This window comes from Salvelinus fontinalis, chromosome 24 (assembly GCF_029448725.1).
Source record: "Salvelinus fontinalis isolate EN_2023a chromosome 24, ASM2944872v1, whole genome shotgun sequence".
Lineage (NCBI taxonomy): Eukaryota > Metazoa > Chordata > Actinopteri > Salmoniformes > Salmonidae > Salvelinus > Salvelinus fontinalis.
The window spans coordinates 19887836-19914103 of NC_074688.1; the positions used below are offsets into that span (position 1 = coordinate 19887836).

Sequence of the window (26268 nt, forward strand, 5' to 3'; positions counted from 1 at the left end):
CTCAGCGGTGGACTAGAGGGAACAGAACAGTGTAGCTCAGCGGTGGACTAGAGGGAACAGAACAGTGTAGCTCAGCGGTGGACTAGAGGGAACAGAACAGTGTAGCTCAGCGGTGGACTAGAGGGAACAGAACAGTGCAGCTCAGCGGTGGACTAGAGGGAACAGAACAGTGCAGCTCAGCGGTGGACTAGAGGGAACAGAACAGTGCAGCTCAGCGGTGGACTAGAGGGAACAGAACAGTGCAGCTCAGCGGTGGACTAGAGGGAACAGAACAGTGCAGCTCAGCGGTGGACTAGAGGGAACAGAACAGTGTAGCTCAGCGGGGTACTAGAGGGAACAGAACAGTGCAGCTCAGCGGTGGACTAGAGGGAACAGAACAGTGTAGCTCAGCGATGGACTAGAGGGAACAGAACAGTGTAGCTCAGCGGTGGACTAGAGGGAACAGAACAGTGTAGCTCAGAGGTGGACTAGAGGGAACAGAACAGTGTAGCTCAGCGGTGGACTAGAGGGAACAGAACAGTGCAGCTCAGCGGTGGACTAGAGGGAACAGAACAGTGTAGCTCAGCGGGGTACTAGAGGGAACAGAACAGTGCAGCTCAGCGGTGGACTAGAGGGAACAGAACAGTGCAGCTCAGCGGTGGACTAGAGGGAACAGAACAGTGCAGCTCAGCGGTGGACTAGAGGGAACAGAACAGTGCAGCTCAGCGGTGGACTAGAGGGAACAGAACAGTGTAGCTCAGCGGTGGACTAGAGGGAACAGAACAGTGTAGCTCAGCGGTGGACTAGAGGGAACAGAACATTGTAGCTCTGCGGTGGACTAGAGGGAACAGAACAGTGCAGCTCAGGGGTGGACTAGAGGGAACAGAACAGTGCAGCTCAGCGGTGGACTAGAGGGAACAGAACAGTGCAGCTCCGCGGTGGACTAGAGGGAATAGAAACAGTGCAGCTCAGCGGTGGACTAGAGGGAACAGAACAGTGCAGCTCAGCGGTGGACTAGAGGGAACAGAACAGTGTAGCTCAGCGGGGTACTAGAGGGAACAGAACAGTGCAGCTCAGCGGTGGACTAGAGGGAACAGAACAGTGTAGCTCAGCGGTGGACTAGAGGGAAAAGAACAGTGCAGCTCAGCGGTGGACTAGAGGGAACAGAACAGTGTAGCTCAGCGGTGGACTAGAGGGAACAGAACAGTGCAGCTCAGCGGTGGACTAGAGGGAACAGAACAGTGTAGCTCAGCGGGGTACTAGAGGGAACAGAACAGTGTAGCTCAGCGGTGGACTAGAGGGAACAGAACAGTGCAGCTCAGCGGTGGACTAGAGGGAACAGAACAGTGCAGCTCAGCGGTGGACTAGAGGGAACAGAACAGTGCAGCTCAGCGGTGGACTAGAGGAAAGAACAGTGCAGCTCAGCGGTGGACTAGAGGGAACAGAACAGTGTAGCTCAGCGGTGGACTAGAGGGAACAGAACAGTGTAGCTCAGCGGTGGACTAGAGGGAACAGAACAGTGTAGCTCAGCGGTGGACTAGAGGGAACAGAACAGTGCAGCTCAGCGGTGGACTAGAGGGAACAGAACAGTGCAGCTCAGCGGTGGACTAGAGGGAACAGAACAGTGCAGCTCAGCGGTGGACTAGAGGGAACAGAACAGTGCAGCTCAGCGGTGGACTAGAGGGAACAGAACAGTGCAGCTCAGCGGTGGACTAGAGGGAACAGAACAGTGTAGCTCAGCGGGGTACTAGAGGGAACAGAACAGTGCAGCTCAGCGGTGGACTAGAGGGAACAGAACAGTGTAGCTCAGCGATGGACTAGAGGGAACAGAACAGTGTAGCTCAGCGGTGGACTAGAGGGAACAGAACAGTGTAGCTCAGCGGTGGACTAGAGGGAACAGAACAGTGTAGCTCAGCGGTGGACTAGAGGGAACAGAACAGTGCAGCTCAGCGGTGGACTAGAGGGAACAGAACAGTGTAGCTCAGCGGGGTACTAGAGGGAACAGAACAGTGCAGCTCAGCGGTGGACTAGAGGGAACAGAACAGTGCAGCTCAGCGGTGGACTAGAGGGAACAGAACAGTGCAGCTCAGCGGTGGACTAGAGGGAACAGAACAGTGTAGCTCAGCGGTGGACTAGAGGGAACAGAACAGTGTAGCTCAGCGGTGGACTAGAGGGAACAGAACAGTGTAGCTCTGCGGTGGACTAGAGGGAACAGAACAGTGCAGCTCAGCGGTGGACTAGAGGGAACAGAACAGTGCAGCTCAGCGGTGGACTAGAGGGAACAGAACAGTGCAGCTCCGCGGTGGACTAGAGGGAACAGAACAGTGCAGCTCAGCGGTGGACTAGAGGGAACAGAACAGTGCAGCTCAGCGGTGGACTAGAGGGAACAGAACAGTGTAGCTCAGCGGGGTACTAGAGGGAACAGAACAGTGCAGCTCAGCGGTGGACTAGAGGGAACAGAACAGTGCAGCTCAGCGGTGGACTAGAGGGAACAGAACAGTGTAGCTCAGCGGTGGACTAGAGGGAAAAGAACAGTGCAGCTCAGAGGTGGACTAGAGGGAACAGAACAGTGTAGCTCAGCGGTGGACTAGAGGGAACAGAACAGTGCAGCTCAGCGGTGGACTAGAGGGAACAGAACAGTGTAGCTCAGCGGGGTACTAGAGGGAACAGAACAGTGTAGCTCAGCGGTGGACTAGAGGGAACAGAACAGTGCAGCTCAGCGGTGGACTAGAGGGAACAGAACAGTGCAGCTCAGCGGTGGACTAGAGGGAACAGAACAGTGCAGCTCAGCGGTGGACTAGAGGGAACAGAACAGTGCAGCTCAGCGGTGGACTAGAGGGAACAGAACAGTGTAGCTCAGCGGTGGACTAGAGGGAACAGAACAGTGTAGCTCAGCGGTGGACTAGAGGGAACAGAACAGTGTAGCTCAGCGGTGGACTAGAGGGAACAGAACAGTGCAGCTCAGCGGTGGACTAGAGGGAACAGAACAGTGCAGCTCAGCGGTGGACTAGAGGGAACAGAACAGTGCAGCTCAGCGGTGGACTAGAGGGAACAGAACAGTGCAGCTCAGCGGTGGACTAGAGGGAACAGAACAGTGCAGCTCAGCGGTGGACTAGAGGGAACAGAACAGTGTAGCTCAGCGGGGTACTAGAGGGAACAGAACAGTGCAGCTCAGCGGTGGACTAGAGGGAACAGAACAGTGTAGCTCAGCGATGGACTAGAGGGAACAGAACAGTGTAGCTCAGCGGTGGACTAGAGGGAACAGAACAGTGTAGCTCAGCGGTGGACTAGAGGGAACAGAACAGTGTAGCTCAGCGGTGGACTAGAGGGAACAGAACAGTGCAGCTCAGCGGTAGACTAGAGGGAACAGAACAGTGTAGCTCAGCGGGGTACTAGAGGGAACAGAACAGTGCAGCTCAGCGGTGGACTAGAGGGAACAGAACAGTGCAGCTCAGCGGTGGACTAGAGGGAACAGAACAGTGCAGCTCAGCGGTGGACTAGAGGGAACAGAACAGTGTAGCTCAGCGGTGGACTAGAGGGAACAGAACAGTGTAGCTCAGCGGTGGACTAGAGGGAACAGAACAGTGTAGCTCTGCGGTGGACTAGAGGGAACAGAACAGTGCAGCTCAGCGGTGGACAAGAGGGAACAGAACAGTGCAGCTCAGCGGTGGACTAGAGGGAACAGAACAGTGCAGCTCCGCGGTGGACTAGAGGGAACAGAACAGTGCAGCTCAGCGGTGGACTAGAGGGAACAGAACAGTGCAGCTCAGCGGTGGACTAGAGGGAACAGAACAGTGTAGCTCAGCGGGGTACTAGAGGGAACAGAACAGTGCAGCTCAGCGGTGGACTAGAGGGAACAGAACAGTGTAGCTCAGCGGTGGACTAGAGGGAAAAGAACAGTGCAGCTCAGCGGTGGACTAGAGGGAACAGAACAGTGTAGCTCAGCGGTGGACTAGAGGGAACAGAACAGTGCAGCTCAGCGGTGGACTAGAGGGAACAGAACAGTGTAGCTCAGCGGTGGACTAGAGGGAACAGAACAGTGCAGCTCAGCGGTGGACTAGAGGGAACAGAACAGTGCAGCTCAGCGGTGGACTAGAGGGAACAGAACAGTGTAGCTCAGCGGTGGACTAGAGGGAACAGAACAGTGCAGCTCAGCGGGGTACTAGAGGGAACAGAACAGTGCAGCTCAGTGGTGGACTAGAGGGAACAGAACAGTGTAGCTCAGTGGGGTACTAGAGGGAACAGAACAGTGTAGCTCATTGGTGGACTAGAGGGAACAGAACAGTGCAGCTCAGCGGTGGACTAGAGGGAACAGAACAGTGCAGCTCAGCGGTGGACTAGAGGGAACAGAACAGTGCAGGTCAGCAGGGTACTAGAGGGAACAGAACAGTGCAGCTCAGCGGTGGACTAGAGGGAACAGAACAGTGCAGTTCAGCGTCGGACTAGAGGGAACAGAACAGTGCAGCTCAGCGGTGGACTAGAGGGAACAGAACAGTGTAGCTCAGCGGTGGACTAGAGGGAACAGAACAGTGCAGCTCAGCGGTGGACTAGAGGGAACAGAACAGTGCAGCTCATCGGTGGACTGGAGGGAACAGAACAGTGCAGCTCAGCGGTGGACTAGAGGGAACAGAACAGTGCAGCTCAGCGGTGGACTAGAGGGAACAGAACAGTGTAGCTCAGCGGTGGACTAGAGGGAACAGAACAGTGCAGCTCAGCGGTGGACTAGAGGGAACAGAACAGTGTAGCTCAGCGGTGGACTAGAGGGAACAGAACAGTGCAGCTCAGCGGTGGACTAGAGGGAACAGAACAGTGTAGCTCAGCGGTGGACTAGAGGGAACAGAACAGTGCAGCTCAGCGGTGGACTAGAGGGAACAGAACAGTGCAGCTCAGCGGTGGACTAGAGGGAACAGAACAGTGTAGCTCAGCGGTGGACTAGAGGGAACAGAACAGTGCAGCTCAGCGGGGTACTAGAGGGAACAGAGCAGTGCAGCTCAGCGGTGGACTAGAGGGAACAGAACAGTGTAGCTCAGCGGGGTACTAGAGGGAACAGAACAGTGTAGCTCAGCGGTGGACTAGAGGGAACAGAACAGTGCAGCTCAGCGGTGGACTGGAGGGAACAGAACTGTGCAGCTCAGCGGTGGACTAGAGGGAACAGAACAGTGCAGCTCAGCGGTGGACTAGAGGGAACAGAACAGTGTAGCTCAGCGGGGTACTAGAGGGAACAGAACAGTGCAGCTCAGCGGTGGACTAGAGGGAACAGAACAGTGCAGCTCAGCGGTGGACTAGAGGGAACAGAACAGTGCAGCTCAGCGGTGGACTAGAGGGAACAGAACAGTGCAGCTCAGCGGTGGACTAGAGGGAACAGAACAGTGCAGCTCAGCGGTGGACTAGAGGGAACAGAACATTGTAGCTCTGCGGTGGACTAGAGGGAACAGAACAGTGCAGCTCAGCGGTGGACTAGAGGGAACAGAACAGTCCAGCTCAGCGGTGGACTAGAGGGAACAGAACAGTGCAGCTCCGCGGTGGACTAGAGGGAACAGAACAGTGCAGCTCAGCGGTGGACTAGAGGGAACAGAACAGTGCAGCTCAGCGGTGGACTAGAGGGAACAGAACAGTGTAGCTCAGCGGGGTACTAGAGGGAACAGAACAGTGCAGCTCAGCGGTGGACTAGAGGGAACAGAACAGTGTAGCTAAGCGGTGGACTAGAGGGAAAAGAACAGTGCAGCTCAGCGGTGGACTAGAGGGAACAGAACAGTGTAGCTCAGCGGTGGACTAGAGGGAACAGAACAGTGCAGCTCAGCGGTGGACTAGAGGGAACAGAACAGTGTAGCTCAGCGGTGGACTAGAGGGAACAGAACAGTGCAGCTCAGCGGTGGACTAGAGGGAACAGAACAGTGCAGCTCAGCGGTGGACTAGAGGGAACAGAACAGTGTAGCTCAGCGGTGGACTAGAGGGAACAGAACAGTGCAGCTCAGCGGGGTACTAGAGGGAACAGAACAGTGTAGCTCAGCGGTGGACTAGAGGGAACAGAACAGTGCAGCTCAGCGGTGGACTAGAGGGAACAGAACAGTGCAGCTCAGCGGTGGACTAGAGGGAACAGAACAGTGCAGCTCAGCGGTGGACTAGAGGGAACAGAACAGTGCAGCTCCGCGGTGGACTAGAGGGAACAGAACAGTGCAGCTCAGCGGTGGACTAGAGGGAACAGAACAGTGCAGCTCAGCGGTGGACTAGAGGGAACAGAACAGTGTAGCTCAGCGGGGTACTAGAGGGAACAGAACAGTGCAGCTCAGCGGTGGACTAGAGGGAACAGAACAGTGCAGCTCAGCGGTGGACTAGAGGGAACAGAACAGTGCAGCTCAGCGGTGGACTAGAGGGAACAGAACAGTGCAGCTCAGCGGTGGACTAGAGGGAACAGAACAGTGCAGCTCAGCGGTGGACTAGAGGGAACAGAACAGTGTAGCTCAGCGGGGTACTAGAGGGAACAGAACAGTGCAGCTCAGCGGTGGACTAGAGGGAACAGAACAGTGTAGCTCAGCGATGGACTAGAGGGAACAGAACAGTGTAGCTCAGCGGTGGACTAGAGGGAACAGAACAGTGTAGCTCAGCGGTGGACTAGAGGGAACAGAACAGTGTAGCTCAGCGGTGGACTAGAGGGAACAGAACAGTGCAGCTCAGCGGTGGACTAGAGGGAACAGAACAGTGTAGCTCAGCGGGGTACTAGAGGGAACAGAACAGTGCAGCTCAGCGGTGGACTAGAGGGAACAGAACAGTGCAGCTCAGCGGTGGACTAGAGGGAACAGAACAGTGCAGTATCAGACTCTTTAGAGAACGGCAAAACAGATTCCAGAATAAAAGAATCTAAAGCTCCAGTGTCTCTTAGGATCTTGATTTTAACATTCTGGTTGCCATCTACCAGGGAAACTACACCATCTGAAATAAAGGCTGAAAAATCACAGCGGGAAAACTGAGAATCAAACTCAACTAGTGGCTGAAACAGCTCACCCTGGTGGTCAGAGGCTGTAACAGGACTTGCCATCACAACAGGTTTAACTTGAACTGACTGTTTTGATTTAAGCAGAGGACAATTTTTCTTCCAATGTCCTTCAACTAAACAGTAGCGACAGGTATTAGCATTAACCGGTCCTTTAAGTCCTCCAGACTTAAACTTCTGCCCAGGCCTTTGGAAAGAAGCCCCCAAAACAGGTGACCTATTCCTAGGAGTAAAGTTATTTTTATGGTACATGTCACTGTTTGACTCAAAATGGCTTTTATGTGTTAGCCTGTACTCATCTGCAAGGATGGCTGCATCACTTGGAGACTTAACTTTACGTTCATTCATGTATGTAGCAACCTGGTCAGACACAGAATTTTTGAACTGTTCTAACACAATCAAATTAGACAGACCCTCAAAAGTACTAACTTCAGAAGCTGTACACCAACGATTAAATGCAGAAGTCAAATCACAAACAAACTCAGAATAGGTTTGTGAATCTAACTTTTTCCTGTAACGAAAACGTTGACGATATGCCTCTGGCACAAGCTCGTAGACCTTCAGAACTGCTGATTTAACTTTAGCATAAACTTTACTGTCAGCTACACTCAGTGCTGCAAAAGCCTCACGTGCTTTACCTGTAAGTACACATTGCAACAACATAGTCATGTCCAAATCTGACCAAGCTCTAGCTTCCGCAATACGCTCAAATAAAGTAAAGTATGTGTCTGGATCTGACTCATCAAATTTAGGCAACAAACGAAGATTCTGTGAAACATCAAACTGTGGTAGTCTTTCCGGTCTATTAGCATTTCTCAATCGCTCTATCTCTAATTGCATTTGCAACAGTTCCCTCTGCTGCTCAAAAGTTAATGAAGGGCTAGACTGAAAACTTGCACCCTCACTACTAGCAGACTGACCGCCAAAAACACCCATTTCCCTAAGACCCTGCTTTAAGCTAGTTTTAACAGTCTCTTTAATTTTTTTATCAACAATCTCAATCTGATAATGTTCAGCAATTTCAATTAACTGCTCCTTAGTACACAACTCTAAGGCTACCTCTGAAGGAGCTTGAACAAAACTACACAAAATGGAAGACATTTTCCTCAACCAATACAACTATTACAAATGCTCCAAAAAAACACAACTCACCTGCTGTCAATCTGGGTTCAAGGACAGGAGCCACACCCCACTATCCTCCAAAACTACTAACTAACTGGCCCTGGTCTTCGTGCAGTCACATGTGGTGGGGTTTTATGCACACAAAACCAGTGGAGTGGAAAAGACAACCAGAAACTGGCGGCCCTCCCATAACCACGGAGGTGCTCCCGAGCCGATGCAGGGGAAAAGGGAAAGGGATGCTCTACCCACGTTCACTGCCACCTAAAACAAAAACACCACAAGCCTCCTATTGACACTTGCTGATATGCCTAAACAGGAGAGGACTCCCACCTGAACAAAACCCAGAAAAACACAAAGTGAATTGCTTAGCTACCAAGCTAACTGAACCAAAAGAACACATGGCTCTCAACTCTCTCTTAAACAAAAATTGGCCCAACCAAAACATCCACTCAAACAAAAAAAATTGTCAATCTGAACTAAACTAACCCAAGTTAGGACTAGAGGGAACAGAACAGTGCAGCTCAGCGGGGTACTAGAGGGAACAGAACAGTGCAGCTCAGCGGTGGACTAGAGGGAACAGAACAGTGTAGCTCAGCGGGGTACTAGAGGGAACAGAACAGTGTAGCTCAGCGGTGGACTAGAGAGAACAGAACAGTGCAGCTCAGCGGTGGACTAGAGGGAACAGAACAGTGCAGCTCAGCGGTGGACTAGAGGGAACAGAACAGTGCAGGTCAGCGGGGTACTAGAGGGAACAGAACAGTGCAGCTCAGCGGTGGACTAGAGGGAACAGAACAGTGTAGCTCAGCGGGGTACTAGAGGGAACAGAACAGTGCAGCTCAGCGGTGGACTAGAGGGAACAGAACAGTGCAGCTCAGAGGTGGACTGGAGGGAACAGAACAGTGCAGCTCAGAGGTGGACTGGAGGGAACAGAACAGTGCAGCTCAGCGGTGGACTAGAGGGAACAGAACAGTGCAGCTCAGCGGTGGACTAGAGGGAACAGAACAGTGTAGCTCAGCGGTGGACTAGAGGGAACAGAACAGTGCAGCTCAGCGGTGGACTAGAGGGAACAGAACAGTGTAGCTCAGCGGTGGACTAGAGGGAACAGAACAGTGCAGCTCAGCGGTGGACTAGAGGGAACAGAACAGTGTAGCTCAGCGGTGGACTAGAGGGAACAGAACAGTGCAGCTCAGCGGTGGACTAGAGGGAACAGAACAGTGCAGCTCAGCGGTGGACTAGAGGGAACAGAACAGTGTAGCTCAGCGGTGGACTAGAGGGAACAGAACAGTGCAGCTCAGCGGGGTACTAGAGTGAACAGAACAGTGCAGCTCAGCGGTGGACTAGAGGGAACAGAACAGTGTAGCTCAGCGGGGTACTAGAGGGAACAGAACAGTGTAGCTCAGCGGTGGACTAGAGGGAACAGAACTGTGCAGCTCAGCGGTGGACTAGAGGGAACAGAACAGTGCAGCTCAGTGGTGGACTAGAGGGAAAAGAACAGTGTAGCTCAGCGGTGGACTAGAGGGAACAGAACAGTGCAGCTCAGCGGGGTACTAGAGGGAACAGAACAGTGCAGCTCAGCGGTGGACTAGAGGGAACAGAACAGTGTAGCTCAGCGGGGTACTAGAGGGAACAGAACAGTGTAGCTCAGCGGTGGACTAGAGGGAACAGAACAGTGCAGCTCAGCGGTGGACTAGAGGGAACAGAACAGTGCAGCTCAGCGGTGGACTAGAGGGAACAGAACAGTGCAGGTCAGCGGTGGACTACAGGGAACAGAACAGTGTAGCTCAGCGGGGTACTAGAGGGAACAGAACAGTGCAGCTCAGCGGTGGACTAGAGGGAACAGAACAGTGCAGCTCAGCGGTGGACTAGAGGGAACAGAACAGTGTAGCTCAGCGGGGTACTAGAGGGAACAGAACAGTGCAGCTCAGCGGTGGACTAGAGGGAACAGAACAGTGCAGCTAAGCGGTGGACTAGAGGGAACAGAACAGTGCAGCTCAGCGGTGGACTAGAGGGAACAGAACAGTGCAGCTCAGCGGTGGACTAGAGGGAACAGAACAGTGTAGCTCAGCGGTGGACTAGAGGGAACAGAACAGTGTAGCTCAGCGGTGGACTAGAGGGAACAGAACAGTGTAGCTCTGCGGTGGACTAGAGGGAACAGAACAGTGCAGCTCAGCGGTGGACTAGAGGGAACAGAACAGTGCAGCTCCGCGGTGGACTAGAGGGAACAGAACAGTGCAGCTCAGCGGTGGACTAGAGGGAACAGAACAGTGCAGCTCAGCGGTGGACTAGAGGGAACAGAACAGTGTAGCTCAGCGGGGTACTAGAGGGAACAGAACAGTGCAGCTCAGCGGTGGACTAGAGGGAACAGAACAGTGTAGCTCAGCGGTGGACTAGAGGGAAAAGAACAGTGCAGCTCAGCGGTGGACTAGAGGGAACAGAACAGTGTAGCTCAGCGGTGGACTAGAGGGAACAGAACAGTGCAGCTCAGCGGTGGACTAGAGGGAACAGAACAGTGTAGCTCAGCGGTGGACTAGAGGGAACAGAACAGTGTAGCTCTGCGGTGGACTAGAGGGAACAGAACAGTGCAGCTCAGCGGTGGACTAGAGGGAACAGAACAGTGCAGCTCAGCGGTGGACTAGAGGGAACAGAACAGTGCAGCTCCGCGGTGGACTAGAGGGAACAGAACAGTGCAGCTCAGCGGTGGACTAGAGGGAACAGAACAGTGCAGCTCAGCGGTGGACTAGAGGGAACAGAACAGTGTAGCTCAGCGGGGTACTAGAGGGAACAGAACAGTGCAGCTCAGCGGTGGACTAGAGGGAACAGAACAGTGTAGCTCAGCGGTGGACTAGAGGGAAAAGAACAGTGCAGCTCAGCGGTGGACTAGAGGGAACAGAACAGTGTAGCTCAGCGGTGGACTAGAGGGAACAGAACAGTGCAGCTCAGCGGTGGACTAGAGGGAACAGAACAGTGTAGCTCAGCGGTGGACTAGAGGGAACAGAACAGTGCAGCTCAGCGGTGGACTAGAGGGAACAGAACAGTGCAGCTCAGCGGTGGACTAGAGGGAACAGAACAGTGTAGCTCAGCGGTGGACTAGAGGGAACAGAACAGTGCAGCTCAGCGGGGTACTAGAGGGAACAGAACAGTGCAGCTCAGCGGTGGACTAGAGGGAACAGAACAGTGTAGCTCAGCGGGGTACTAGAGGGAACAGAACAGTGTAGCTCAGCGGTGGACTAGAGAGAACAGAACAGTGCAGCTCAGCGGTGGACTAGAGGGAACAGAACAGTGCAGCTCAGCGGCGGACTAGAGGGAACAGAACAGTGCAGGTCAGCGGGGTACTAGAGGGAACAGAACAGTGCAGCTCAGCGGTGGACTAGAGGGAACAGAACAGTGTAGCTCAGCGGGGTACTAGAGGGAACAGAACAGTGCAGCTCAGCGGTGGACTAGAGGGAACAGAACAGTGCAGCTCAGCGGTGGACTAGAGGGAACAGAACAGTGCAGCTCAGCGGTGGACTAGAGGGAACAGAACAGTGTAGCTCAGCGGTGGACTGGAGGGAACAGAACAGTGCAGCTCAGCGGTGGACTAGAGGGAACAGAACAGTGTAGCTCAGCGGTGGACTAGAGGGAACAGAACAGTGCAGCTCAGCGGTGGACTAGAGGGAACAGAACAGTGCAGCTCAGAGGTGGACTGGAGGGAACAGAACAGTGCAGCTCAGCGGTGGACTAGAGGGAACAGAACAGTGCAGCTCAGCGGTGGACTAGAGGGAACAGAACAGTGCAGCTCAGCGGTGGACTAGAGGGAACAGAACAGTGTAGCTCAGCGGTGGACTAGAGGGAACAGAACAGTGCAGCTCAGCGGGGTACTAGAGGGAACAGAACAGTGCAGCTCAGCGGTGGACTAGAGGGAACAGAACAGTGTAGCTCAGCGGGGTACTAGAGGGAACAGAACAGTGTAGCTCAGCGGTGGACTAGAGGGAACAGAACTGTGCAGCTCAGCGGTGGACTAGAGGGAACAGAACAGTGCAGCTCAGTGGTGGACTAGAGGGAAAAGAACAGTGTAGCTCAGCGGTGGACTAGAGGGAACAGAACAGTGCAGCTCAGCGGGGTACTAGAGGGAACAGAACAGTGCAGCTCAGCGGTGGACTAGAGGGAACAGAACAGTGTAGCTCAGCGGGGTACTAGAGGGAACAGAACAGTGTAGCTCAGCGGTGGACTAGAGGGAACAGAACAGTGCAGCTCAGCGGTGGACTAGAGGGAACAGAACAGTGCAGCTCAGCGGTGGACTAGAGGGAACAGAACAGTGCAGGTCAGCGGTGGACTACAGGGAACAGAACAGTGTAGCTCAGCGGGGTACTAGAGGGAACAGAACAGTGCAGCTCAGCGGTGGACTAGAGGGAACAGAACAGTGCAGCTCAGCGGTGGACTAGAGGGAACAGAACAGTGTAGCTCAGCGGGGTACTAGAGGGAACAGAACAGTGCAGCTCAGCGGGGTACTAGAGGGAACAGAACAGTGTAGCTCAGCGGTGGACTAGAGGGAACAGAACAGTGCAGCTCAGCGGGGTACTAGAGGGAACAGAACAGTGCAGCTCAGCGGTGGACTAGAGGGAACAGAACAGTGTAGCTCAGCGGGGTACTAGAGGGAACAGAACAGTGTAGCTCAGCGGTGGACTAGAGGGAACAGAACAGTGCAGCTCAGCGGTGGACTGGAGGGAACAGAACTGTGCAGCTCAGCGGTGGACTAGAGGGAACAGAACAGTGCAGCTCAGCGGTGGACTAGAGGGAACAGAACAGTGTAGCTCAGCGGGGTACTAGAGGGAACAGAACAGTGCAGCTCAGCGGTGGACTAGAGGGAACAGAACAGTGCAGCTCAGCGGTGGACTAGAGGGAACAGAACAGTGCAGCTCAGCGGTGGACTAGAGGGAACAGAACAGTGCAGCTCAGCGGTGGACTAGAGGGAACAGAACAGTGCAGCTCAGCGGTGGACTAGAGGGAACAGAACAGTGCAGCTCAGCGGTGGACTAGAGGGAACAGAACAGTGCAGCTCAGCGGTGGACTAGAGGGAACAGAACAGTGCAGCTCAGCGGTGGACTAGAGGGAACAGAACAGTGCAGCTCAGCGGTGGACTGAATGGAACAGAACAGTGCAGCTCAGCGGTGGACTGGAGGGGTGTGTTAAACATTTATTAGTCTCTTCCTCTCTCCCTACCTAGATACACCCTTTTCCTGTGAGCCAGGATATCACTGTTATTGCAGCCTGTTCTCATGTATTGTATGTGGTGGTGACTTCACGGTCCACATGTAAAGGATATGTACCTCATTTCACAGACACTAATATAGGCTTAGGCGGGTCTGATGCACCAAGTCTGGAACCAACAGGACCCTGAACAGCTTCTACCCCCAAACCATAAGACAGCTTTTTGACCCTTTTTGCACTAACTTTTTTGACTCATCATACGCTGCTGCTACTGTTTACTATCTGTCACTTTATTCCTAGTTATACAGTATGAACATATCTGCCTCAATTACCTCACACCCCTGCACATCGACTCGGTACTGGTACCCTGTGTATATAGCCAAGTATATAGCCAAGTATTGTGACTCTGACGAACACCTACAGTACATGTCGGTTGTTTTGATCTTGTATGTCCACAGGCCTCACAAAACTCATCTGAAGGTCCCCCGGTGCCAGTTGAAAAATGTATGGAAGTCTATATGGAGACTGTTTAGTTCCAAGAATCAGGGTTTATATCTCTCAGATATAGGACACACACTTCAGAACAAACTTCCTTTAGATATTTATTTTGGGACTGTTGTGAATCTGTTGTTCAATGCGTTTGTATGGGCTTTTTTATACTTCAAGGGGTATTCCAATTCAAAATCAAATAGCCACATGGTCCTTGGTATGACCTCCTTAAAACAAGTAATTCCATATAGCTTAGTAGAACCCCCCCCCCCAGACATGGCTTAGACTGTTATGGGTTTTTGAAATAGATTCAGAGGTTTTTAGGAACAATACGTTCACATTTTAGCTGTCTGCAAAAAAACTGTCTTGCAGCGACCTGTTCGGAAAGAATGAACAAGCCTCATAAACACAAAACACAGAATGCTAATCTACACATTAAAACACTGAACAGTGACCTACACCGCTCCCAAACCCACACAAATACAAATCCCTCCTAAAACCTTTCAGCACCAACACATGTTCCCTCCTTGATTGAGTCAAAGTTGTGAAAACCAAAACAACTCATCTCCCTTTCTGTCTCCTTCTCTCTGTTTGCATTGTGGCTGAACCACCTGTCCTTTAAATACACCCCTCCACAAAAATGACCCTCCCTGAGCCCCCCACCCTATCCTGCTTTATCTCCTCCTGTGGATAGTGAGGTTAGCCACAGCGTGCCTTTTGTCTTGCTAATTCCCTTCCATTCTGAGGTGGCACTCACTTTCCCCATGTGCAGGTAGGCCATGAATAGCACAGACTGGGGTAGCGATGCCTGGTATTATTCCCCTGTACAAAAGATTCACCTGTTAATAACTGAGTCTCTGCCTGGTGCTGCCAGGACCTGGGTCTCGGGGCAGCTGCTGCCTCTGTGGCAGCAGACAGAGAGGAGCATGCCGCAGCTCTATTGTTTTGGCTAAATGACCATGCTAAATGAGAACACTCTTTCTGTCCTTTATCTCTCTCAACATATACCTGGCTCTCTTCGATACAGGAAACATAGTCCCCTATAAAAATACCTCTGAAATAGAAAACAGTTGCCCATATTTAAAGTTAGCAGTAAGATTTTGGAAGATAATGCTGTCCTACCTTCTTTGGCAGCCAGGCTTGGAGACTGATCCATGTGAGATGGAGTGTTGTAGGATAATGATGAGCTACCTGCAACATGCCAGATAGGCACAACGTCAGAGCAGTATGATTTTAAAGTTCACAGTTATCTGTGCATAGGGCATGATTAATAAAAAATACTGGCTAATAGGTTATACAGTATAGTATACTAATTCAAGTAATTCATTTTAATGATTCATTATTCATTATACACTGAGTGTATAAAACATTAGGAACACCTGCTCTTTCCATGACATAGACTGACCAGGTGAATCCAGGTGAAAGTTATGATCCCTTCTTGATGTTACTTGTTAAATCCACTTCCATCAATGTATGAAGGTGAGGAGACAGGTTAAAGAACAATTTTTAAGCCTTGAGACATTTGAGACATGGATTGTGTATGTGTGCCATTCAGAGGGTGAATGGGCAAGACAAAATATTTAAGTGCCTTTGAACAGGGTATGGTAGTAGGTTCCAGGCGCACCGGTTTGAGTGTGTCAAGAACGTCAATGCTGTTGGGGTTTTCATGCTCAACAGTTTCCAAGAAGGGTATATCAAGAATGGTCCACCACCCAAGGGATATCAAGCTAACTTTACACAAATGTGGGAAGCATTGGATTCAACTCAATATTAGGAATGTGTTCCTAATGTTTTGTACACTCAGTGTACAACGGTTAGCAGTGAGTAGTAACACTGGCCAATACCCAGAGGGGGGCAGTAAGAAGATCATTGATTTCTGTAAGTAGATCTCAATTTCCTTTCATTTGAGATGCCTCTTAAAATTATACTTAAAAATTGCCCATGGTACATTGTAAACAATTAATCCATTCTACCCAATAAAGAATCGAACTAGCAATATTTTAATATGTAATCCTTTAAACTCGGAACGCTGTGCTGAGTCAACAATTCCACCAAAAACCTCCTGACTATTAAAGTCCAGAAACCAAGACTATAGTATGTATAATAGCATGATTGCTTTTCATTTCACCTTATAGAGCAGAACTGTCTGCATTCCTCTGCTGACACAAGCAGCACCAAAACGCTCTCTTCATTTTAGCTGCATAAATCAGAGAGGAAAAACAGACCAAAAATGCACTGGGAAAACACCAGTGCTACTACTGCTATGGAGAGTGTAAGATTGAATACAAAGACTACTACTATGGGGAGTTGCTAGTTAGGAAGGAACTCTAGGAGCTTTTCTGAATGGGCAGGAGGAGATGGAGAGATGAATAACAGTATAGGCTACAGCTTGGGAAGCCTTGGAGTGGCGTGCCTTAGCTCATTTTGGAGGGTGTAGGGGAATGAGAGGGCCCACAGCAAGGCAGATCTGGGGGCTGTTATTATGGGGGCCGGATGGAGGGGGGCTCTACACACAAATTCTAACCCCCACCCCATTCCCACTCCACCCCAGCCCACCCCACCCCAAGGCTCTGGTCCTGATTTGGACCTGAGGCCGCTGAACAGGGGAAGCATTGTGTGAGATAGGGTCCCTGCACAGCAATCAAACGCAGCTCCCCATACAAACATTATTCCACACTCTCAGTGTAAGCGCACGGGGCAGACACGGCACCGACTCATCCTCAGGGAGAGTAAGAGAAGTAGAGAAAGAGGGGGAGAGGGAGAGGGAGAGGGAGAGGGAAAGAGTCATACAGAGAGAGTCAGACAGAGAGAGAAAGAGAGAGAGAGAGAGAGAGAGAGAGAGAGAGAGAGAGAGAGAGAGAGAGAGAGAGAGAGAGAGAGAGAGAGAGAGAGAGAGAGAGAGAAAGAGTCATACAGCGAGAGTCAGACAGAGAGAGAAAGAGAGAGAGAGAGAGACAGAGAGAGAGAGAGAAAAGGGGGTAGGGTAAACCCCTCCCCTACTACGTTCCACATGGGGGCCGCCCCAGAGAAAACAGATCCAAAAGAGAACACTGGGACCGCTATTATAAGGAAGAGAGAGAGAGAGAGAGAGAGAGAGAGAGAGAGAGAGAGAGAGAGAGAGAGAAATGGGGAACGCCAACACTGACACTTTAGGCAAGGGAGGCTTGGCTACACCGCCTATTTATTTGGACGTGCTCTTCACCCTTGAAAAACAAACACTTCCCAGTAATCTGACTGCACAGTGGGATGACGGGCTAATGTTCAGCCTCCTCCAACCAAGCAACATCTGCCCAGAGTCTGTTCCTCTATTACATAATACCTCCAAGAGCATTGTTTTATTTTCTTTCTTTTCAATGAATGATGACTCTTTAAAATGCCCCCTGTCCTTCAATCCTCCGTCTTGACACACCATAATATTGACAGACATCCCTGTGAGATGGTTAGACGTCATTGGCCTTTACTGAGTCCTGGCTTGTTGTTGATCCTACCAAGCTAAAATCTATACTACCCCCTCAAACATGTACATACCCATTTCTCCATCAACAAACTGAGGGGCACCCACGTGGGCGGTGAGACCCGTGCCCCTTAAAAGGAGGCCTAGGAGACCCCATTCACTAGACTTAATTAGCCCAGTTCCCTGTCCAATCCAAACAAACCAGAGGTGCTGTGTAATGGTACCTAATAGCTAACAACAGAGGCAGGCAGACAGGCCTCTGAGCCCCTACACTGGAGTGCTAATCTGCCAATAGAAAGAGCTAATGCAGGGAGACCTCCATAAAAACCTAAAGAGAGAGAAAGAGAGAGAGACTGGCTGCAAAGGAGAGCACTCCAGACCACCTTTTCCTCTGCAGCCTTCAGCCCAGATGTTTATGGTCTGCATAAACTATTGAGGGCTTGAGAATTTCCCCACTCTGCACCAGCAGCAGCAGTAGGATCAGGAGCAGAGGCAGCCTGGGAGGCTGGATCAGGAGCATAGGCAGCCTGGGAGGCTGGATCAGGAGCAGACACAACCTGGGATGCTGGAGGCTGGACAGGAGCAGAGGCAGCATGGGTGGCTGGAGGCTGGATCAGGAGCAGAGGTAGCGTGGGAGGCTGGGAGCCCAAACTTATCACTTTCTCCACTCCCTCCTGTAAATTCATCCAGCCACAGTCAGCCACACAGAGCAGACCAGACCAGAGCAGGGACAGCTGGGAAAGAAAGCATTGCAGCTATTCTCCTATGGCACTCAATCAAAGCCACTTCAGGCCATTTCCACGCACTTCAATAAAAACTCCCACTCTTTCTTTCTCTCTTTTTCTCTCTCTCCTCCCTTTCTCCTGTCTCTGAGTCTGAGGATACAGTCTCTACTTGATGGAGGTTTCACTGTTCTGTGCTTGGTTTGTTCCAGCACATGTGGTATCAAACCGACCTACATGGGTGCAATAAAGTAAACAGTCCGCAGTCCCTCCCTGACAGACTAATTTGAACAAATTCTCAAATTGCACCCCAAATTGAAAGCACATTGCAGAAAAGGCGGCCATCGCGTATAAAATCTGGATAAGTGACCAACTATGGGGCCAAAATAATGCACAGGCAACCACCCTTATTACTGTTCACAGCTGGAGCCAGAGATTCAGATATGTGCAGAATGTCTTGCTGGCATGTGCATTTATTATATTACTCCCTGTGTGACTAAGAGTAATCAGACAGGTGTGTGATGTTACTGTTAGCTTATAGCCGCAGGGAGGGGAAATGTCCATGCCCTTTTCTGGCCTACAGTGAACAAGCTTAATGACACTGAAGAATGTTAATCAGAGTTTCAATAAACCGACCCCAAAGTAACACACATGGTGTACACAGATGTGTATGAAATTATTCCAGCTCGTCGTCGGGTTGGAAAGAGAGTGGAGGGGGGAGGATGGGAGAGGGCGAGGCATCAGACTGCCTGTAATCACTAAACACTTCCAGGGCCTGCCTCTCCCTCTCCTTTTCCCTCTCCTTCTATATGTGTGTCTGAGTCTGAACCGAGAGCTCGGCTCCGCTCCAGCTCTCCTCGTGAGTGAAGCCAGTGGTCTGCATTTTGGATGGGCTAGCTCCTTGTCTGTGATTATGTTTGTTTGTGCTGCAGGGGGGAAGAGATCGGCTTCAGTTTCCAGGATAAACCCTGGAAGCTCTCCACCCTCTTCCAACGTCGTGCCTTTACTAACACAGTTCCTCCCACCTCAACCTGAGCCCCCCTCCCAATATATGCCCTAGTGCTGCTCATTTCTCAAAAGGCCTGCCACTGGTCAGCCAGGCACGGGACGAGGAGAGAGCATTTGTCTCATGGCTTGGGAAGGGGTCCAAAGCAATTTCAATGGCCGAGCGGAGGATTCCGAAACATCTCTTCTGTTTCCAAAACACACAACAACTAAATCAAAGGAATTGTGTGTGGGGAGGGGGGGGGGGGGGGGGGGGGGGGGGGGGGTGCAGTGCAGCACGCCTAAGCCAGGCTAAGTCCCGCAGCAACCGTTCCTAATGAAAACTGCTCTGCAGAGAGGGCCCGGTGGTGGTCAGTCAGACACACAGAGCCTCCAGTCCATGCTGCATTGTAACACAATGGGGCTGTTATACTCACGGCAGCCATCCCCATTCCCTGGACCCAGACGCCACGCACAGCACAGAGAAAACTGTTGACACCCACGGAATTAAGTTCCCATTACATCACAGCAAGACCCATCACAATTTTAGAGAGAAATGTTAAACCATTAGTAAACCATTTGGGGCTCCACCCAAATGGTGGAATTTTGCAGCCGCAGCTGCTATTCTTGCAGTACAGTGCAAACAGCAGAGGATAACCGTCATACATACAGTAGAGGGTGAGATATATTTACTGCTTTACTGAAATAACTGATTTTATGGATGGCCTCCAACATTATGGCTTAGTATGTTTTGTGATGGCCATCCACCAACTCCATACAATGCAGTGGATGTCTATAAAACCTGAACTATACAGCACAGCACAGAATGGTACACAGTCCAGATGATCTGTACGCTATGCCAGATGCTGCCTGTCCTCCTGATATCTTGCGTATAGATGGCATTTGCATTATGGTGCAGAGAAACCTTGTTTCTTTACAGCCGTGTCTCGCTGCCAAAACATGCGAGGTCGTAATGTACAAAAGGCCTTCCAATTAATCAGCAAAGCTGCCTCCATTGTATATTACAGATACACTTCCTATGCTCTGCTGAACACACAGACCTCACTTGCTCGTGTGATTCCTGAGACAATGCACATGGGCTTCATCTTACTGTGGCATATGTGGAATAAGGCACGCCTAAGTGGAGGGAGAGCGGGTTACAGTCCAGAGATGATGGTTATCTACAGGGAAAAACTCTTAAGTCCTCATGGCTGCAATGGCTGTATGTGCCAAGGCCTGCAGGGTGACCATTTTGGAGAAATGGGGTCCAGGTTTCCAGTAAGGCTGTATCATTGTCTGGCGACTGTAAAACGATGACTATGGTGACAAAACACAGTGAGTCATGTTATTCCTCTTGGTTTGGCATTCTTACCCTCAGTTGACATCCAAAAACAGGGGCGATGGGCTGAGAAACAGACTGAAAGTTCTGTACTATTTAAGCCTCCTCTACTCTTTATGAAAAGCCAATCAAGGCAAAATACCAATGTAAAACATTGCAAACGGGTAAACCACGTTTTGTGGCATTCTCACATACCCGGGTGAACGAGACTGGATGTACAGTATGTCAATGTGAGACTGCAGTACAAACTGTCTAATGGAAGAGACAGAGAACTTCTGTTTTGTCAACTTATCACTGTTTGTTGCGACCTTGAGAAGAAAGATCACTAAGAAACTACAGTTCTACACCTCTATGATCCATCAGACATATACTGAACAAACATATAAACACAACATGCAACAATTATATGAACTGAGTTACAGTTCATATAAGAAAATAATTTAATTGAATCTATGGATTTCATATGACTGGGAATGCAGGAATGCATCTGTTGGTCACAGATAGATACCTTAAAAAAACAGTATCTGGTGTGACCAACATCTGCCTTATGCAGCACGACACATCTCCTTCGCATAGAGTTGATCAGGCTTTTGAGTGTGGCCTGTGGAATGTTGCCCAACTCCTCATCAATGGCTGTGTGAAGCGCGGGATATTGGCGGGAACTGGAACACGCCGTCGTACATGTCATGCTCAATGGGTGACATATCTGGTGAGTATGCAGGCCATGGAATAACTGGGACAATTTCAGCTTGAAGAAATTGTATACAGATTCTTGCGACATGGGGCCGTCCATTATCATGGTGAAACATGAGTTGATGGCAGAGGATGAATGGCACGACAATGGCCCTCAAGATCTCATCACAGTATCTCTGTGCAGTCAAATTGCTATTGATAAAATTCATTGTCCATAGCTTATGCCTGCCCATAGCATAATCCCACCGCCACCATCGGGCACTCTGTTCACAAAGTTGACATCAGCAAACCGCTCGCGCAGACAACGCCATACACGTGGACTGCGGTTGTGAGGCTGGTTGAACGTCCTGCCAAATTCTCTAAAACGACATTGTAGAGAAATTAAAATTAAATTCTCTGGCATCAGCTCTGGTGGACATTCCTGCAGTCAGCACGCCAATTGCACGCTCCCTCAAAACTTGAGACATCTATGGCATTGTGTTGTGTGACAAAACTGCACATTTTAGAGTGGCCTTTTATTGTCTCCAGCACAAGGTGCACCTGTGTAATGATCATGCTGTTTAATCATCTTCTTGATATGCCACACCTGTCAGGTGGATGGATTATCTTGGCAAAGAAGAAGTGCTCACTAACAGGGATGTAAACAAATTTGAGCACAACATTTTGGAGAAATAAGGTTTTTGTGCGTATGGAACATTTCTGTGATCTTTTATTTTAGCTGAGACCAACACTTTACATGTTGCATTTATATTTTTATTCAGTATAGATCAATTCAAATGGCTGCCAGAACTTACTTTCTCTGAGATAATTGAGATGAGAGAGCAGGACTTCAGCGTTGTACATGGTGGTGAGTCGGAGGAAGTCGTCCTTGCTCATCTTACACAGTTCCTTGCCGTCTGTGTTTTGGAGCATGGCCGTGTCCATCTCCAGCAGGCCATACTCCTTGATGGCCCACTCCAGCCACTGGCGGACATGATCCTGAGACCACAACGATGGATCTGGAGGAAGACAAGGGGACATAGGTAATGTAAACACCACTGGACAATCTACTCTTTTCACAGTGATTGAGAATGCAATTCAAGTTTTAGTGCAATAATTATTTCCAAATTATGGCTAATGTATTCATCCGTTATTGTCACTTGTTTATTTATCTAGTTATTCATTCATCCATCTTTCAATTAATTTATGTGACCCATCCTTTCCCAGATTGTGTAGCCTATGTAATCATACACCTGCATATATTCTACAGTATATCTGATGTACCATAAATCTCTTCCAAGACTGAAAGAGAGAATGTTTCCCAAAGCATTTATCCCTCATAAATAACACTATGTAATATGTGAATCAATTAGTTAATGTAAAGAGCTCTTTGACTGAACAGACCTCTGTTGCCTCTATGTGTTTAGTCATGCTCCCATGAGTAAGATAAAACATTACTAACAAAAGCATCAAAGATCCTTCACCCATGACCCAGCTAAATAGATCTGGGGCTAATAAAAACATTTCTAGGACATCAGAAAATGAATGCCAATTGAGAGCCTGTTTATACGCCCGTCATCTGACTAGGAAGAAAAACTACTGAGAAATAAACCTTTCTCACAGCCTGGAATGGAGAGTCATTTAACTTGTAGGTCTAGTTTATGAACATTTATAACATGAGAAATAAAATTAAAATAATGTGACATTTTTGTTAATTATAAAGAAATACCACGTGGTTTGTATCATAGAAGTCATTGTTACCTGCGGGGACGATCACTCTCCTCTCATTGATAGTCATGTTAGGGGGCGGAGCATTCTTCTCGTCCATGTAGCTTCCGTAACTCATCTGAGATGTGTCGTTGCCCCCCACCAGCTTATTGCATTTACCCCCCACACTGCAGTCCACTGGGGACTCCCTGCTGCACAGACACACAGTGTCAGTGTCAGGGAGAGACAAGACATCTTTATATTGTCTAAAAGTGTGTATTAAAGGGAGATGAAAATGTTTTGAAATATAGACAACCACAGGGCCAATGGAATGTAAGTGTCACTTTCTGCAGGTGGCCAAAAATCGTATCTAACTGTGCACAAGCAATTGTTATGATCAACTGTCCTTTTGAATCTAGACTAATCTATGGAACATCAACTCTAATCAGCAGAGATGAAGACATACAGGGACAAGACATACGAGCTGGAGTCTAGTGAGATGGACTGTGCATACTGCTGAACATACCTGGATCCATTGATCTGGTCATACTCTGTCTTGACATTGATTCGGACTGGCTGGTTAATCCACTCTTGCTGAGGAGGTAATGGGTGGATTTTGTGGGGCTGGACGTAGTCCTGTGTGCCAGATGCAGTCATGTCTGTTTTGGGTAGAGGGGCCGCAGCAGCGTAAGGAGGCTCGAACAGGGACTGGTCTTCACTCACCACTGACAGTGCCTCCTGTAGGCCAGAGGAGGAGCAGGTTATAGCGGGGCTCCTCTAGAACAACAGAGAGAACCTGTGATCTCACAACTTCAATCTCTCACTTGTTGTAGATACATTTTGTTTAGAGTAATTATGTGCAGTTATGTCTCATATCACAATCTGGCATCCTAAGTGGTTTGTGTATAGAGCAATTGGGCCTATTTAGCAACTACAGCTTCCTGTTGATGTTACCATGACTTCAAACATGACTACAATTCGGATGACTACTACACACAACAAGATCTAGTCTGAGTTTTCCTTCCACAGAGAAGGAACGGCAGCTGAAGACTCAACTGGATCAGCGATGTGGTCAGTTCTACATTGACAGCTCTGCTGGAGCAATGTACGTTTATTAAAGAAAACAAACGTCTCCACTGAAACACTCGTCTGTCTGTGTCCACGTGTTCCGTCTCATGCCTGGTAACTGATGCATGGAATACATATCAGATCAATCATTGTCAGAGATGTATATGGGCTAATGGGAATACAATACTTGCTATTCCAATGATGTGACATGACCTATACACAGAGCCAAAGAGATGTAGAGTATGTATGAGATATACAGGTAAATGGCTGCCTGTATAGACTGGGGCAGCCTCTTAGCTAAATCAGTTTTAAACCCTCTGTTTACTATGAAATAAGGAGATGGTGAGGCCTGCCTTGCCTCACCTCTGTCAATTAATCATTTTAGTGAAACAGTAGCAATAGAGACAAACTGATCTAGTCATTAAAGTTAAGCCATTTCAAGGATTATGCTCACGTCTGACACACATCTGATCTGATAGCATCTGATGTCACAGATTAGACAGAGATATCTGTAATCCTGGGGGATTAAAGATATGTTCAAAGATAACATACTAGATCAAGACAATGATGTGCCATTAGCACACAGTTCCTCCCCTGTCGAACAACAAAGTATGTACGCATCAAAACACGTCGGGCTTTGTTCATGAAATAGCAAACATGGATAAAAAAGGCTAGTAGTGCTACATTTCAATAAGTCCTAACAAGTGAAAAAGTGAAGCAGAGTTTGCCCTGGGACTGAAGTTCCAGTGATACATACAGTGGCCAGTCTGCTGTTTACAGCCTGTGTACTCATTTCCTGAGATGTCTATCTTGGGACGGGGATTTCTCTCTTCACCGCTAATCAGAAGAACACACATATTATATTCACGTACAGTACGTTTCAGCATTCTAATGCTACAAAGTACATTCACTAACACTGACTGTATGTGTCTGTGATGTGTCAAAGGTTCCAAACTGACCAAGGTGACAGCTTTTGAGACCATTCATTGGGAGGGCTGGAGGGATGATACTGTGAGACAGCATCAGATAACGCAGTCAGAGTTGGACAGACATACCTGTGATTTCATCAGTCAAACCATCATACTGTAGCTGGACACTGGCAGTCTGGCAGCCATATACCCTATCAGAGTGGTTTATACAGCAGCTGGCCAAGGCTGTGGATTATATGTTGAGAGCAGTGAGGGAATGTGCAGCTCTGCTATTATGGCTGTTGCACATTACATTTACACTGACATATCAGCCCCTGCCATGTAATCCATGATTGGCAAGTGGCATGTGCCGATCAAGATTACAGGTTTTAAAAATAGTGTGAATGTATGCACTTCCAAACAGTCTAACACACCACTCTGAGTCTATTTGGTATGTGTGTTCTGTATCAGTGTGGAACACACACACGGCCTATGGTACGGGTGGGACAGAGATACAGTTAATTGTTCTACATTTGTCTCTTCTAAACATCTTGTGCCAACAACCCTGCCCATGTAGGCTATTCAAGTAGCCTACCATTTTTTTCTCTCAGGGAACAATAATAACCGCACTCCAAGTCTTGCTTTCTCTAAATTATTTACTGTACATATCAATCATTAAATGGTACATATGGTGCCATTATCATCTCAAAATAGTGTAATGTTGTTCACCACCCTCATTCATAAACTAACAGATCTTTCTAAACTCTTCTTGGGAAACTGACAGTAGAAGCTGCCACGTGCCTGGGCCACCACAGATGCTTTACAGCCAAACAGCCTGCCTGCAAATGCATCACGTCGCGTTTTTTTAAAGGGTCTGTGCGCCAGTGCCCAGTGCGCTACTTCCAGACTGCACGGGTCTATTTTGTTGTCCACACACACCCATCAGCATCGTTGCGATTCAGGGTGCATTCCTGCCCTTTGTTTGAGGAGGAAAGGGAAACCTGTCAGGAAACCAGATTGTGTAAAACAGGAAGCTCTCATGGCTCGATAACACCACCCCCCCCCCCCCCCCCCTTGATGACTAAAGTCTGAATACAGTTAGTAGTCAATCAAATATACACACAGAGACATAAACAGTCCTGATACATTTATAATAATGAGTTATTGTTGTTGTTATAGTATTGTCATCAATACATGATAATTTAGGATAATATAAACAATAATTTCACAAGGGCTACATTTTTCTATTTTGCATGTTTGAGTATTAAACAATCCCAAACCAGTCGGGTGAGAATGATTTAATATAAATTAAACATTTCTGTGCAGTCAACGCCTATACTGTTCAAAAACTTACACCACATCCAGCCGCCACTTCAACCACACAAACCAGCTTTTTTCAACGAGCAAAGAAAACACACTGACAGACAATACGTGTACATGGCAATTATAATAGTCCAGTTCGTTGGAAATAGAAGCAGAATAACTCGGCCGTGTCTACAGGACAACCGGCCATGTCTACTCAAACTCAAGACACAATACCGTGGTGTGAAATGCAGCGACCTAGCCATCAAACATCTGCATGGCAATGCATCTGGAATTTCAATACCGGAGGCTGCATGGCTAACCGAAGACCGCGCTTGAATACC

General features: G+C 49.2%; 1 protein-coding gene across 8 annotated transcripts in view; it reads right to left on the reverse strand.

Annotated features, from left to right (window-relative positions):
* The window catches only part of LOC129822112 (Friend leukemia integration 1 transcription factor-like), a 47765-nt gene that overhangs the window by 13455 nt on the left and 8042 nt on the right, over nt 1–26268 (reverse strand). For 5 of the 8 annotated variants that reach the window (XM_055880061.1, XM_055880063.1, XM_055880065.1 and 2 more), the window contains 4 exons: nt 23173–23384; nt 22701–22858; nt 21755–21958; nt 14891–14959 (listed from right to left, as the gene is read on the reverse strand). In XM_055880061.1, the coding sequence (XP_055736036.1) occupies nt 14891–14959; nt 21755–21958; nt 22701–22858; nt 23173–23384 (643 nt within the window). The remainder of the gene's footprint in view (nt 1–14890; nt 14960–21754; nt 21959–22700; nt 22859–23172; nt 23385–26268) is intronic. The other 3 variants (XM_055880062.1, XM_055880064.1, XM_055880066.1) reach the window with 2 other exon arrangements.